The sequence below is a fragment of the Telopea speciosissima genome, unplaced genomic scaffold (assembly GCF_018873765.1).
Source record: "Telopea speciosissima isolate NSW1024214 ecotype Mountain lineage unplaced genomic scaffold, Tspe_v1 Tspe_v1.0029, whole genome shotgun sequence".
Classification (NCBI taxonomy): domain Eukaryota; kingdom Viridiplantae; phylum Streptophyta; class Magnoliopsida; order Proteales; family Proteaceae; genus Telopea; species Telopea speciosissima.
The window spans coordinates 158,338-175,616 of NW_025317365.1; the positions used below are offsets into that span (position 1 = coordinate 158,338).

The 17,279-nt window shown below is 41.1% G+C and overlaps 1 protein-coding gene across 1 annotated transcript in view; it reads right to left on the reverse strand.

Moving 5' to 3' along the window:
• Positions 1-17,279, reverse strand: part of LOC122647343 — an 81,758-nt gene that overhangs the window by 53,785 nt on the left and 10,694 nt on the right. Inside the window, exons 7-12 of the mRNA XM_043840772.1 lie at positions 14,201-14,588; positions 14,052-14,104; positions 13,839-13,962; positions 7,714-7,857; positions 7,590-7,637; positions 6,510-6,549 (exon numbers count right to left, since the gene is read on the reverse strand). Coding sequence (XP_043696707.1) covers positions 6,510-6,549; positions 7,590-7,637; positions 7,714-7,857; positions 13,839-13,962; positions 14,052-14,104; positions 14,201-14,588 — 797 coding nt within the window. The remainder of the gene's footprint in view (positions 1-6,509; positions 6,550-7,589; positions 7,638-7,713; positions 7,858-13,838; positions 13,963-14,051; positions 14,105-14,200; positions 14,589-17,279) is intronic.

A 17,279-nucleotide genomic window follows, 5' to 3' on the forward strand; every position in this document is an offset into this window, starting at 1 on the left:
AACTGAGTTCTTAACAGCATATACTTTTTTTTCCTTATTTTCAAAGACATCAGATTTTTCAGCACCTTCACCAATTCTACTATTTTAGCCTGGATTAGCAACGCTTGTGATGCAAATAGATCAGCTAAATGGGTTTATTTTATTGGAAATAAGCTTTGGGTTGGGTTATGTACGTGTTGGGCCTTTGATCCCATGGGTTTTCATTGTAATGAGCCACTTTAATGGGCCTATAATGTGAGTACAGGCTAGGCATACGGGATTACTTAGTTCAGTGTCTTTTCTTTATTTTAATTGTTATTAAATGTTTTAGTTAGACTGGATTGGGACTCTATAAGTCCAGCCCGGTTTTGAGTTAGTTTCCTTTATTATTTCAGTTTCCTAGTCAGTCTATGTTATAGTTTGGAATCAGAAATAGGAGAATGATTTGACTTGTCATTAATGACAGAGGTCCACTTTATTAATAATGATTACCACCCCAAGGGCAAAATAGTAAAGAGGGAAAAATAAATAAAACCCTAAACATACAGAAAAATTATTCCAATCCCACAGTTCTCAACACTCCCCCTCAATTTGGTGCGAAAATATCAAACATGCCCAACTTGGAGACCAGTGGATGGAACATCTCACAATTTAGGCCCTCCGCCCTTCGTGAAAACATCAGCTAATTGATTATCTGAAATAACAAAAGGGATGCAGATCACTCCTTTAAGCTTCTCTTTATTGAAGTGTCTATCGATCCCAACGTGTTTGGTGTAATCGTGTTGGACGGGATTATGGGCGATACTAATGGCTGCCTTGTTGTCACAGTAAAGGTGCATAGGATCTTCAGTAACAACTCCCAAATCACCTAAAATCCCTTTAAGCCACATCAGTTCACAGATGCCCTGAGCCATGGCACGGAACTTAGCTTTTGGACTGGAGCGAGAGAAGACAAACTGTTTCTTACTTCGCCATGTGACAAGATTGCCACCAAGAAAGGAGCAATATCCAAAAGTAGATCGCATGTCATCAATGGAACCTGCCCAATAAGCATCAATAAATATTTCAAGCCGTAAGTTCCCATTACTAGAGAAAAGGAGACCCTTTGTAGGGGAAGATTTCAAATATCGCAATGTGAGATTGACTGCTTCGAGATGACATGTCTTAGGGTCATGAAGGAAGAGACTAACAATTCCTACAGCATAAGCAATGTAAGGTCTAGAATGGGACAAATAGATCAACCGACCAACAAGTCCTTGGTATTGTTCTCTATCGACCGGATCACCCATACCACTGCACAACTGATAATTTACCTCAATAGGGGAGTCTGTAGGTTTACACCCTAGCATGCCAGTGTCTTGGAGAATGTCTAAGACATACTTTCGTAGGGAAATAAAAATTCCCTTAGCAAACCTTGCCACTTCAATCCCAAGAAAATATTGAAGGGACCAAGTCCTTGGTTTCAAATTCTCTTGCGAGCAAGGACTTCAAATGGAAAATTTCATCATCACTATTCCCAATTATCACTATGTCATCGACATAAACAATAAGGGTGGTAAGCTAAGTCCCATCCTTTTTCACAAATAAAGTGTGGACAGCCTATCTTTGACGATATCTGAACTTTTGCATTGCTTTTAGAAATCAACCAAATCAGGCTCTGGGAGATTGCTTGAGACCATATAAGGATTTCTTCAACTTACAGACTTGACCAGTAGCTGAAGGGAATGAGAACCCAGGAGGTAGATCCATGTAAACCTCTTCTTCAAGATCACCATTCAAGAAGGCATTCTTGACATCCAATTGTTGGAGATTCCAACCCAAGTTGGCAGCACAGGATAGTAATGCCCTAACCGTGTTCATCTTTGTTACACGGGGGCGAAGGTCTCTTGATAATCAATCCCATAGGTTTGTGTGAAACTCCTTGCAACCAAACGTGCCTTATACCTCTCAACAGTACCATCAACTTTCTACTTCACTGTGAATACACTCTTGCAACCTACTAATTTCTTCCCTGTTGGGCAATGAGTGAGTTCCCAAGTACCATTTTTATTGCATCTCTTCCACCATGGCAGCCTTTCACTTGGGATCTTTGATGGCTTCCTTCCAATCATGTGGAATTGACACAAAAGACAAAGAAGAAACAAATGCCTAATAGGAGGGAGATAAAGAACTATATGAAACAAAATGATTAATAGGATGTTGGGTACATGAACGAACTCCCTTCTTATGGGCAATGGGACGGTCATCATGAGCAGTAATAGTTGCAGAATCAATAATAGGAGTAGCAGGAGAAATGTCACCTAACGGAGAGGGCAGATCTGGTGGAGACACCACAATGGGTAGTGGTTGCGTATCAGCCATGGTATCCCTTCGCCTAGATTTGTTCCGAGTGTAGGTGATCACGTCTGGGCTAGGGACAGAAGGTGTCTCCCCCTAAGTAGAAACAGCAGGAATAGGGACAGGATGACTACCAACAATAATAATAGTACATCTCTTCTTTCTCAAGATACTCCCCCTGAAGAGGTGTCGTGTAATATGGTTTTGATTCATGGAAAGTAACATCATGGGTAATATAGAGGCAGGGGGAGGGGGATGATTATATTTGTTCCCTTTTTGAGATGCCGAGTACCCTAAAAAAATGCACCGTATAGCATGAGGATCCTATTTGGATCCGGAGGGAGACGAGTTACGGGCAAAGCAAACACACCCAAAATCTTTAGGGGGTAGAGAGGAAGCAATGGTCGGATCTGGGAGGAAGATAAGGACAACATCACCCCCAATAGGTTTTAGGAACCGCAATAGTGAACATTAAAGTCGGGTAATATCTAAAGATGTGGATTTTTCCTCTCAGGGATGCCATTTTGTTCAAGTGTTCTTATACATGAAGTTTGGGAGAGAATCCCATGGGAAAGAAGGTATTGTTGAAAGGCACCCTCGAGATATTCAGTGCCATTATCACTTCGAAGAACCTGAACAGTGGCATTAAATCGGGTACGAATCATGGCATGAAAAGATTGGAAACAAGCAAAAACATCAGATTTATTGCGCAAAAGATATACCCTAGTGAGACAAGTGCAATTATCAATAAATGTAACAAAAAAACAAAATCCATTGCAATCAACAATCCTAGAGGGACCCCACACATCAGAATGAATAATAGAAAAAGGAATTGCACTTTTAACATCACTAATAGGGTAAGAATCTCTAGTGTGCTTTGCAAATTCACACACGTCACAATGAAGCTGTTCCAAACCACAAATTTTAACTGAGTCTAGAAATAAAGAATGCATAATATAAAAACCAGGATGTCCCAAGCAACGATGCCAATGTTGAAGCTTGGTCAAGACACTATCAGAACAAATGGTGTGGCCAGAAGAGGGAAGAGATGTTGATGGAGGAGAATCCAAGTAGTAGAGACCATCACGGACCCGACCATACCCAATCTTGGCACCCGTCACCAGATCCTGGAACACACAGTGAGTAGAAAAGAAGTGAACAAAACAATTCAACTTAGTAGTTAGACGATAAATAGATAATAAATTCGCACATAACTTGGGAACATGTAAAACAAAAGAAAGAGAAAGATGACAAGAACATGAAACAAGGTCTTTATCAGAAATAGAGGACATAGACCCATCGGCAACGCATACCTTATCCCACCCAGAGCAAGGGGTGTAGGTATGGATTACCTCAGAGTTACTAGTCATATGGTCAGTAGCATTAGAGTCAATTTACCACAAAGGACTCGAGGAAGAAACAAGAAAGTTACCTAATTGAGCAAGGTTGGACGCAGAGGAAGAGGAAGAAGTAGAAGTTAATTGTGTCACCAATTTTTGGATGGCAGCCATCTGTTCAGGAGAGAGAGGTGCCACAGTAGAAGTGGGAGATGTAGTGTTAGATGCTTCAGTAAGGTGTGCCTGGAACGATTGCTGCCTGGTTTAGGATTACGCCCATTTTTAGGGCACCCATGTAACTTCCAACAGGTTTCCCATGTGTGACAAGTGCAACCACAATAATCACACATCACGAGTGCTCGTGCAGTAGGGGAAGACTTGGAGATATCTTTAAGAGCCGGAGCAGATGAGGGAGGTGTAGTAAACAGTGCAGACCGAATAGGAGCAACTGAAGGCATCAAACAATTCGTGCTGTTCCTCAGATTGAACCAAATTCTATGTCTGAAGAAGAGTGGGAAACGTGTCACGTCCCAAAATTTGCACCCTAACCTGGTCATACTCAGAATTGAGACCAATCAAAAAATCATATACACGTTCCGTTTCCCGTTCCTTTTGAAAGGTGCCAACATCATCAGGGCAGACCATAGGAACCTGTTGGTAGAAGTCCAATTGTTGCCAGAGGGTAGTCAGGGCAGAGTAGCATGCCGTAAGGGAGAACTCCTTTTGTAAAAAGTATTACAAACCTGACATCGTATTTCATATATCTGGGCATAATTTCCTACTTGGGAGTAGGTCTAGCTAACGACATCCTATAGTTCCTTGGATGAATTAAGTAAAACAAACCTGGGACTAATAAAGGGTTCCATCGAATTTAGAAGGAACGACATTACCAGTGCATCATTGGACAGCCAAGTAGCAGCAGCTATAGGATCAAATGGTTTGGGAGTGTCTCCTATGAGAAATCCAAAATAATTGTGTCCTCAAAGTGTGAGAAGACATGCTCAGAACCAAGTGAGATAGTTCTAACCATTTAATTTGGTAGGTCCAGGTTGAAGATTGGGATGCCCAGTGGTGCTAGATCAACCAAGAGTTTGCCTTGCAGAAACCCCAGAAGTGATGGTGGTACTGGTATTCTCATCACCCATGGGAACCACGGAGAAGAGAACTCAGAAGCAGCATGGTTGTCAAGGCATCGCCTAGGCGCCGCTGCGTCCAGGCGCTTTGGTCGACTTGGGCACCTTGGTCGCCTACTTGGTTTCGGCTTGAAGTTTACCCTCTCCAACGCCTTGGGTCGCCTAACTGCCGTCACAACTATGAGAAGCAGTGCAAGGAGAAGTCAGCAACACCGACCGTAGAGAAGCACGGTAACCTATGGGTCACGACGATGGCAACGTCGGCTAGAAGAGGGTCGATGGATATGGTGCGGTGGCTGGATGTCGCAGCGAGTGGAAGAACCGGCCAGAGAAGGGGCCGGCGGATGTGGTATGACGATGGAGGTCATGGCAAGAGGCAGCATCGACAAGAGGAGGGCCAAGCGGGATGGCACGGCGATGACTAGTAGCGGCAAGATGGCGCCGGCAAGAGGAGGGCCAGGCAATGTGGGCGTGGCAACAATGGGTCGCGGCGAGGCAGCATCAACAATATAAGAGCCGGTGGATTTGGTGCAGTGACCGAGAAGTTGCAGCAGGAAGAGGAGGCGGCTGCAGAGAGGCTGCTGATAGGGAGAAAATTGGCGGTCAACAAGTAGCGGCAGCAACAATGGAATCAAGAGCCCAGGGAGTAGGCACAGTGGAAGGAGAAATCAAGTGTGCATGGTACAAATATCGTCTACCATGCTAGACGAGGAGGCGAAGCCTCCAAGGCAAGCGGTGGCAGTAGTGGAGAGGACTATGCAAAGACCAAGAAAGATTTTCTTAGGGTTTTGCGCTCTGATACCAAGTTCAGAATCATAATTAAGAGAATGATTTAACTTGTCATTAATGATAGAGGTCCACTTTATTTATAATGATTACAACCCCAAGGGAAAAATAGTACAGAGTGGAAAATAAATAAAACCCTAAACATAAAGAGAGAATATTCCGATCCCATGGTTCTCAACAGTTATCTTATTAGTTAAGGAATGGGTTAGGCCTTACCTTTTTAGTGTAGGAGTCAATTTTTGAGTCTTCTATATAAGTTTGTAAGGAAGGACAACATTGTACACGAAAATTGGTTAATGAAAAGGCTATTGCTGCTCTTCTTCTCCATTGAAGAATTCTGGTGTTTGATCAAAGAACCCCTTGTGTGTGATCAAGGATTAGATTGGTATTTGATCCAGTCGAACATCCTTGCAGTATGAAGCCCGGGGGTTTAATTTTTGTTTGTTCTTATTCTTCCATCTTTTTCCTGCCATTAACAAGTTCAGACCTTTCATTCTTCCATAATTCTATCATATATTAGATTCGATTGGTGATCAATATTCTGTTTTTGATTTGATAAACTGATTTGAGATCTGACTGAAATACTCCTTTCCCAGTGCAACAAGGATTTGGTCTTAAACTCAGATTTGTCCAGCGGATTGATCTGAGATTCACCCCCATAGAACATAATTCAACCTGAGTTCTATTCTGATCTGACCATCTGATTTGCAACTATCTGTGATTTCTCTTAAATCTGGGAACTATTCTTTGTGAAAAAGGTCCTGTTTTGTTCTTTCAATTTTAGTATGATATTAAATTGACTACTACTTACTGCCATTTCCCTTTTTCTTATCAATAGACCACTATGTAACCTTCATTGTCTATGTAAACCAGTGAAAGACCATAAAGAAAACAAAAAAAGATAGGGAGTACAAAGGACGAGCCTCTTGGCCCTTGCCTTCTTCGATTGAATTTACACCAGGCAAAACCTTTGGAAGTGTTGAGTCAAGAAATCGTCGAGCGGTCCTGCGAGTACCGTCACCTGCAAGTGGACCAAGGGGTCAATAGAGAGAACCGGTGTGGTTCCGGCCTAGGGCTCTCCAATGCCAAAGTTAGATCTCCTGGCGAAAATAGATGAATAGTGATTATTCAATATGAGTTTTGATCCCCCTGATGGGGTTGTGTACCTTGCCTTTTATAGTAGTGTATGGCGGTGTGGAGAGTCCCAGTTTGATGGTGAGTGTGCCGTTGAGTGGATAGAGGCCCTGGGTAGCAGGGCTCTATCCTGATTGGCCATCTCCCCACGGGAGGGAGTGTCCTGGTGGTATCAAGATCCTTGGCGAATAGATACCCGTGTGTGGTGATAACGTCATTGGTGCTTGAATCCGTCTGGGTGACATGACTTCTAAGCGATGGCCTAGAGTCCTGGTGGTGACATGAGTCTGTAGTGACACGATTGGGTCATAGACGAGTGGCCCCGGTGTCCATGTACATCACATCTCCGTCCACGATGCCACGCCTGGGTGTGAGGCCATGCCTGGGTGAGGTCGCGCCTGGGTGAGGCCGCGGCGTGGTGAGGCCGCGCCTGGGTGAGAGGCCGCGCCTGGGGTGAGGCCAAACCTGGGTGGGGCCACGCCTGGGTGAGGCCGTGCCTGGGTGAGGCCGTCGCCTGGGTGAGGCCGCGCCTAGGTGAGGCCGGCGCCTGGGTGAGGCCAGCGCCTGGGTGAGGCCGCACCTGGGTGAGACCGCGCCTGGGTGAGGCCGCGCCTAGGTGAGAGGCCGGGCCTGGGTGTGGCCGCGCCTGGGTGAGGCCGCCGCCTGGGTGAGGCCGCCGCCTTGGTGAGGCCGTGCCTGGGTGAGGCCGCCGCCTGAGTGAGGCCGCCGCCTAGGTGAGGCCGCCGCCTTGGTGAGGCCGCGCCTGGGTGAGGCCGGCGCCAGGGTGGGACCCCCGGTTGGTTCTCCTTGGTTCTGGAGCGGGTTGCTTTGTGACACGTGGCAGCCGCTGACTGGTTCGGTGAATCTTGGATGTATCAGGAAGGGACTCTAACTCCAACATCTCAGAAAATGAATCATACCGTCTAACATCCTGCAAATAGTCAGAATCTCTTAGGGATTAAGGAATTTAAAATTAAGCAAGATCAATCACATGAAAAATTTATCACCTTAACTTCAAGCAACAGACATTTGTTGAAGAGAAGCAAAGCACCTGATCCAATTCTGCGATGGAGAAAGGAGGGAGAGGGAAGAAAGAGGCTACATATGAGAATACACACAACTACCAACCAAAAAAACTTATGGAGCTGTGACTAGAAGAGTCTTCTGCATTTTGTAAGAACAGACTATAACTGCAAATGCTTAATCATTTTCACGTTAAAATACATAAATGGAAGTGTCAGAATCTCTGGCAAACAGATCAACATGACAATGAAGCAATATAGTGTGCTACAATTTGAAAGAAGAAAATATCGACCCCAAGATCTAAACTATGCAATAACATATTAACTAGTAGAAATATCATTTGCTGTAAGCTTATACATTGATGCTTCATCCAGGTGGTCATGCTATTAACAATTGGCAGTTAACAAATGCAAAACAATGCTATGTTGAGCCTAAGATACAAAGCTAAATCAATAGGGGGTGTTGGATGTGATACACCCAAGAATATCTGACCAACAAACGGTCGACATGTGGTAGAATCCCAGCAGGCAGCCATCAAGACAGATCATGCGACACGTGTCACAAGCAACCACTCATAACACGATCCAAAAGAAACTAGATGAGTGCTTAGGATAAAGCTACTTGATATTTCTTTATTTCTTTTTTCTTCTTTACTATACTCACAGCAAAGCAATGTGCATCGTACATTATTTTTTTTGGTCATTACCAATTGCAGCCAAGGGGAGGGAAAGAGGGAAAAGAAAGTGCATGCTCTGTAAAGGCCAGTTACAACTTATCATGATGTCTCTGCTTGAATTCTTTTTGTTTGGAACTTCTATTTAGCAGTTAAACTTCTCTTTCCTCATACCTTCTGAGATATGCTTCAGATAAACCCAGGAGGGGGGTTAGTGGTGGTTACAGTTCTTTTTGGTTTTTTAACTGGGAATACTAGCACTACAAACCAAAACCTTCTATGAAACTTATAAACCATCAAGTTTGTTCTTTGCATTTTTAAAAGCACATGTATGGCGGTGGGATGGTTCATGGATAATTTTTTTTTGTAGTGCCAGAGGGTTTCTTTAAGATGGTTTTGATTTTGTTTATGGTGTTTAAAAAGTCAATTCTAAGTGGACTTCTTTGCTTATATTTTGGAGGGTTTCTTTGATTTTCTTTTATTGTCAGTTTCCAGTTTTCATTGCTCATCTCTTCATTCCCATTTTTGTTTAGATCTCAGTTTTTCCTACTTTATTTTGTTTGGATCCGTGTAGCCGATCCCGTTAAGTTGGGATAAGGCTGAATTTGTTGTTGGATTAGTTTCTATTATCATTCATAATTATGTAAAGGGTTTTCTTTAGTTTAAAATAGCTATCGATTATACTGCGCAAGAGACCAAAATAAGCTGTTTTGTATTCTCTGGTTATTTATTTTTTGAATTTGGAAATTTAAATGTATCAGGGGTCCTTGGCCCCAACTCCGCTCCCTTACTACATGACAAACATGGACCCGCTTGGGCAAACATGTGATAGTGACTCTACTCTATCTGAGAAGTCAAATTTCAGCCTGAAACAGGGCATAAGAAGTGCCCTAAAATTGGGTTTGAAGTACCATAAAATTACAAGAATGCATTTCACTTTAATGGAACATAATGGCATCATTTGTAATTTTCTGTTCAATTTAAACCCCCTTTTAAGGAATTTCCTCTACTTCTATCGAGCTTTTACATGGACCCACCCTCTTTGCCACATGGCAAGTTGGTGAAGACGATCATCAACCCAGTCACATCCTGTTCCCGCCGGAAAGTCTCCTGATGATGTGTGCAACCTGCAAGGTGGGAAAAGACAAAGAAGAGACCTAGAGCGGATTCCGAGTGGGGACTCTCCGATGCCAAAGTCAGTCCGGCGCATAGATGAATAGTCAGAGAAGGGGTACAGCGAGAGTAGTAAGTAAAATTCAGAATACCGTCCTTGGGTCACCCTCTTCTCTTTTTATACCTGGCATGGTTATCGAGGCGGTTTATAGCTTTCCCAGTCTCCCACCTTCTGACACGTAGCAATAGTGGGGTCGGTTATTTGCCTCAATGAGGGGGAACGTCCCCTAGTGGGAAACAAGATTCCCTCCTATGCGCCGTTTGCTCTCACACTTGCTCAGGGCTATCAAAAGAACCATATTTCACGAAATATTTCGGTTTCAACAAATCACAAATGAAATGGAAGGGTTTCAGTTTTTTGGTCGAAATTTCAGTCTCAAGTATAAAATGGAAAGTTTCAAATGAAATAGGTTGAAATTTTGACCCATTTCATTCACTTTGCTGGTTTCGACAGAAAGGATTGGGAATACTTGGGTTTTTTGTGATTTTTGCACTAACCACTCCCCTTCAAGCATGGAATAACTTGTTGGGAAGCAGTGGAACACATCGAAAACAACAATTTTCCGCATTGTTGGAAGATGTGTGCAAGATTCAAAGATGAAGGTACATCATCTTTCTTAAAAATCAATTTTTGCAAAAAAATATGGTAAATACTTGGTGATTGGCCTTCAAGTTTTTATATGTAATAAATCGTAGCCCAATCTATGACTTCATAGAGCTGGACTTAATTTTCTGTTTATAAAAAAACAAAATTCTGGAAAAATTTTTATTTTCTTGCAACAAATTTATGAAAAAAAAAATATAGTTAATAGTTGTTGGTTGGAGCTCAATTTTATAATGTTAGACGTCTTTGGCCAATCTACAGCCTCAAGGAGTAGTTTTTTTTCTTATTAAAAAATAAATTATTTTATTTTTTGAATTTAAAACTATTTTGAAAAATAGCAGAAAATTCAGGAAAATAAGGAAAATTTTCAGTTCTGGACCCTTGATTTGAAATTTTTTGGAAATTTATATAAGTCTTGTTACCGTATTTACAATACAATTGAAAAGATGGCTCACATTCCATAATTATTTTTTATAAATAAGTGTATTATAATTTTTTATTAGGAAAAAACTATAAGAATTAGGGAAAAGTAGATAATAGCTATATTATTGTTTTAGGAATCTTAAATAATGTAGAATAGTTAATAATGTATGTGTTTTTTTTATGCAACAGCAAAAGAAGATTGTGCAACAATGGTAGATGGTAGTAGTAGAGACAACATGGAAGCATGATGTACCAATAGCGCAATAGGGAATGACAAGAAAAAGTCATAATGTAATTATTGTGGCAAGATGATAAATTCAGGGAGGGGGTACTAGACTAAAGTGGTATCTAGCTGGTGGCTGCAAGGATGTGGCAAAATGCCCTAAGGTTCCTAGTGAGGTATAGAATGCCATGGCTGCCCTCATGAAGGGAGGAAGACAGAGGAAGTTGGAAAAGTAAAGGGGAAGGGAGGAATTAGATGAGGCACTGCTATAAAGACACCCACCAGCAGCATGGGCTGACTCTAATAGTGAATATATGTCTGTTGATGTGGAAACAGAGGTGGAGAGGAGACACATACAACAATTTAGACAACGAGCCAAGTCACACATCAAATGGAGCGGGTTAGGACTACAGAGATGGGGAAAGAAGTTGGTTCCTCTAGCTCTAGAGCAATTGCACTAGAGGCAAGGGAGAGGAGGAAGAAACAGAGGCAAGAGGATTTGCTTTTCCGGAGATAACAGTGTGAGGGCAGCCCCAGCAGCAACAGTAGTTGATGACGATGACTTCATTGAGGTCCTTCAGCAGGATCCTTCCATATATAGAACCAGATGCCAGCAAAGAAAGCTAAAGCATGTCTGGTCTGATCGGAAAAGTAAAGTGGGCGACACCGTCTTGTAGTGGTTCTTTTGTCATAGCATCCCAATAAATGCAAATGAGGGACCAATACTACTAGAGCATTCTTGAACTATGGGGGAAGGCTAGCATAGCAGTGAAGGGGCTCGCTACAAACAAATAAATGAATGTTTATTTTCCCCCAACAATTAAAGGAGCTGGAGGAGTACATTGATACATTGAAGGGGACATGGGAAAACTATGGAGTGACTGTGATGTGTGATGGTTGGAATAAGTCCACTAGACAACACATCATCAACTTCATGGTCTATTGTGATGGTAGGACCATGGTACTAAAAATCGAAACTCGACCCTGGAAAAATCGAGTTGACTCGAGATATCTCGAGATCTTGGTTGAGTTGGTGCATATTTTTTTTTCAACTTGAAACCTAGTTTCGGTGGATTTTAAACCTAGTTTGGGTCTGAAACTTGGTACTCAGTCTATTTTAGGCCATTTAAACACAATGACACTATCAGATTCTGTAAAAAACAAAGTCTAAATAGGAGTTTCACTTGGTGGGAAACCAGGACAAACACTTACTTATGCCAGAAACCAAGACAGACACAGGACAAACACTTATTTATGCCTAATATCATTTAAGTAATTTTACTTAGGATATTATTCATAAATAAGCAAATATACCCCTTATTTGAATCCAATAAAAATAGTTAAAAAATAAAATTCCAAAAAGAAAAAAAATTCAACCTCCTAGTTCAAAAACAAAATCTGGATTTTCAGCGGTAGATGCAATTTTCAACTGTCTAATGTTGGAGTTTTTCTCAATTCTAAAAATTTCATAAATCTTAATATGGTAAAACATTGCTAAAAACCAAAAGTGTGGTAAAATATTCATTTGTTTTGAGGTCTAAAAAAATATTTTCATCTAGAGCGATTTTGACAGCATTCGCGCACACCAAATTAAGTCAATATAAATCAGATTTAAGCAATCTTGGATTTGTTGGAAAGCTTTCAACAAAGCTTACCAACAAGTCCAAGATTGCTTAAATCTGATTTATATTGAAGGAGTTATGTACAGGTCAAACTTAATTTGGTGTACGCAAATTCTATCAAAATCGCTCTGAATGAAAATATTTTTTTGGACATCAAAACAAATGAATATTGTTGCAAATCAGACACTAACTAATCAGTAGACAAGTGGAGAAGAAGAAGAATAAGAAGAGAGAAGACGAGAAGAGGCACACTGCCGAGAGTGAGAGATGAAGGCAACCTATGATAGAGCTTGTGTATTCTATCGCAGGACCAGGGTTCTATTAATATTAAAGGGCAGAATTAAGGTAAGTTGGTTAGGGGTTTATTACAAAATTACCCTTAAGCCCTTACCAATTACAACTTAACAAATAAAGACAGAAAAGAAAGTAAATAACATAGAACCCCAAAACCCAAAATAACTATAACTAAACTAACCCTAATTCTCAACACTCCCCCTCAAGCTGGAGCATATAGATCTCCCATGCTTAGCTTGTTACAATAAGTGCGAAAATTAGGGGCAAACAACGACTTGGTGAAGACATCAGGTAGCTGATTTGAAGACAAAACAAACGGGATCTCAACTAGCTTTTTTAAGATAGCATCCCGAACAAAGTGACAGTGCACCTCAATATGTTTAGTCCGCTCATGGTAAACAAGATTACTAGCACTATATATAGCTACTTGGTTATCACAGTACATCTTCATCGGGGTAGGCACAGGAAATCCCATCTCAAGAAGGAGATACCTGAGCCACATCAACTCAGCTGTAGTGTGGGCCATAACCCGGTACTTCGCCTCTGCACTGGACCGCGCAATAGTAGTCTATTTCGTACCACACCACGAGACAAGATTACCCCCAACAAATGTACAATAACTTATAGTGGAGCGACGATCACTTGCCAATCCAGCCCAGTCTGCAACAACTAGATCCATATGCCAATTAGGACGATAAATCAACCCTTTACCAAGAGCACCCTTCAAATAACGAAGAATGCGCATGGCAGCGTCTCAGTGAGCTTTCTGAGGAGTTTGCATAAACTGGCTCAAAACACCAATAGCAAACGAGATGTCCGGTCTCGTGACAGTGAGGTAAATCAACTTTCCAACTAAACTCCTATACTGGTGCACATCCTTGAGAGGATCTCCATCATCTACACGAAACTTCTGATGAGGATCCATGGGAATATCCACTGGCTTGGGCGTAAGCATGCCAGTATCAGATCAAAGATCTAAAACATACTTCCTTTGGGAAAGACTAATACCCTATTACTTCTCACAACCTCAAAGCCAAGAAAGTAGTGAAGATCACCTAAATCGTTGGTCTGAAAGTTCTGTTTAAGTAAGCCTTTACTTCAGCAATGCCTGACACATCATCACCATAAACAATAATATCATCAACATACACAACCAGAATAACCAATTTGCCACCACGATGACGAACAAACACAGAATGATCAGAGTAACACTGTGAAAATCTGCACGATACATCTGTGGTACTAAACTTCTCAAACCATGCTCTGGGTGATTGTTTGAGGCCATAGATTGCTTTCTGCAACTTGCACACCTGAGTACTATTCTCCCCTTGAGCAACCTCCTAGGAGGTTGCTCCATATACACCTCCTCATGAAGATCACCATACAAGAAGGCATTTTTAATATCCAACTGAAACAAAGGCCAATCAAAATTAATTGCCATAGAAATAAGAAGGCAAACAGAATTCAGCCGAGAACCAGAAGGAAAGGTCTCAAAGTAGTCCACACCATAAGTTTGTATATATCCCTTGGCAACCAGACGGGCTTTAAGGCGCTCAACAGAACCATCCGAAAGGTAATTGATGGTGTAAACCCAGCGACACTTAACAAGTTCCTTTCCAGAAGGTAGATCAACCAAACTCCAAGTGTGACAAGATAATAGAGCATCCCTTTCCAAATTCATGGCCTTCTTCCAACCAAGAAGACGAAGAGCCTCAATATGATTTTTGGGAATAAGGTTGGAAGACAAGGATAAGGCAAAAGTATGAATAGAAGAGGGTAAGTGAGAAAGGGACACATACTTATCAATGGAATATAAAGCAGTGGACTTTTGAGTGCAAGAGCGAGTACTTTTTACGCAAGGAAATAGGTAAATCATCAGTAAGAGGAGGTGGAGCTTCACTAGACGAAGAAGCTGGCAGAGGTAGTGAAACAGGTGGAGTTATTGGAACCTCTTCTTGGGGCCGTCTTGTCACGCCGCTGATAAACCTATATTGGTGGGGTAAGGGATGGGACAAGAGCAGGAACAGGAGGAGGAGGATCAACACGCCACTCATCCTCAAAGACAAAGGAGGAAGAAAAATAAGAACGGTCCTCAAAGAAGGTGACATCAGCACTTACAAAATACCAATGGGAGACAGGGTCACAACACTTGTACCCTTTCTGGGTACAAAAATATCCAAGAAAAACAATTAGCGGACTAGGGAGAGAGTATCAGAATGAGCATATAGATTGTGAACAAAACAAATACACCCAAAAACACGAGGTAAATGAAAACTGGGCTGACAAGGAAAAAGATATGGAAAAAGGGGACTTGTCGGCAAGAACAGAATAAGGCATTCGATTAATTAGGTAATAGGCAATAAGTACCCCTTCACACAAAAATTGCTTTGGAACATGCATATGGAACATAATAGTGCGGGCAATCTCAAGTAAATGTCTATTCTTACGTTTTGCCACCGCATTTTGTTGTGGAGTGTAGGAATAGCTAGTTTGGTGAATCATGCCATTAGAAACACAAAAATCAGAAATATCACGTTGAACATACTCCAAAGCATTATCAGAACGAAAAATTTTAATAGATAATGTAACGACCCAACCCCTCTATTGGCATGATATTGTCCTCTCTGGTCTAATGGGCCTCAAGGCTTTAAAATGCGTCATACCAATTAGAGGAGTCTACTCTGTATCAATAGCTCAGGATCTCCCTCCCTAGCCAATATGAGACTAAGTTTGTACCCCCTCACCGATCTCCCAAAACCCCCTGGTACTAGGCCGTCTCTTAGTGGGGACACCTCACCGATCTCCCAGGCGGGCCGACACCAGGTTGTATTCTTGGGGTGTTACATTCTCCTCCCTTATGGGTACAGCGTCCCCGCTGTGGCCTCACCACCGGTGTCGAGAGTTTACCCTGACACCACTGTAACGACCCAGCCCCTTTAATGGCATGATATTGTCCTCTCTGACCCAATTTATTGGCATCTATCCCTATTTAAAATAGTCATCCTTAAGAAGTACAATTCTTAAACAACTACAATAAAATGACTAAATATGTATATCATAGACCTTAGCTAAATTTTCAAGAATAGCAAGGTTCCCTTCAGTCCAAATGATCCTATTCGATTACTATTTCCTTTCCTTTGTCTTTGGCTCCTTTCTCTGTAAATACATTTCTAATAATGGAATGAGCTTGACAGCCCAGTAAGCAAGATAAACAATCATTCATAATCAGACATACACTTTATTTTAATCATTACTAGGGTACATGCATATTTCATTATTTTCATTTTTCTTTATATCTTTCGCACGATACCCGCATAACATTCTTAGCCTTAATCTTAACTATTCATTGGAAATGGTTTCCTTCCATGCCGGGCTATGTCTTAGCTAAAGCCTCAACACCTCTCAAAATCTTTTGTGTTGGGTCATGTCTTGGCTTTAGCCTCAATACCTCTCAAAACACTAACAATTATCATTCTGAGTCGTCTATTGATTTAGACTTTATTTTACATTCTTTCTTAAAACGTTTGACTTTCATTATGCATATGTGTACCTTTTCCTTAATTACTCTTAGCCCTATCTTGAACATGTGCATATTATATAGGGGCATAATATAGCTGTAAGGCACAACATAATCATAAACATTCAAATCACATGTAAAGTTCATAAACAATCATCATGCCTTTTTCTCATTCATATTCTCAATTGTACATATAATGAATACTAGCATCTTTCTTTATATATATAAAGTTCTCATTTCCATTCTAACATACACATTTTTATACACTATACACACAAAGCTTATAAGTGCATAAATTCATTCATTTATCCAATTGATTATTCATACATACATTCATTTAGTAACTATACATTTAATATGATCGTGTATCGTTACAAATAGTTCGACGTTTTCAAAACTCCCAACTTTGAAACCGATCTTCGGGTGGCCCTAAGGGTCATCCAAATATCCCATTTATAACTCATTTTTTGCATCCAAGGACTGACCAATTTATAGAACAAAATCATAAGATCAATTTTTCAAAAATCAAATTTTCAATTTTTGGGACCTTTCTGCCCAGAGGACTAGTCGACCGCTTGGTCCCTGGCAGCATGGACCGGTCAACCGGTCCACGTTGCAGAAAAATCTAATCCTTTTAAAAATTTAGAGGAAACTCTCCAAGCTTTGGGGATTTCATCTCCTAGCTTCCATACTTGAATTACCCTACTGAAACCCCTCAAAAAGATGTTCTAAAACCCCTTGGAAATATAAAATAATTATTAATTAAATCAATTTAAGAATCAAAAGGGAATACCTTCTCTTTCAAGGAAAAACCCCCAATTCAAATGTTCTTCCTTCAAATCCTCTATCAAATTATGGAGTCCCTTCAATTCCACATAGATTTAACCTCTTCGTAACCTAAGCAAGAGCATTAAACCTTCAATTTCATAGATCTATCATTTAATTTTAAAAACTAAAACTAAAATCAAGCTTTCTTACCTTCAAATTTCAAATAGGAGATTATCCTTTCAAATCAAGGCTC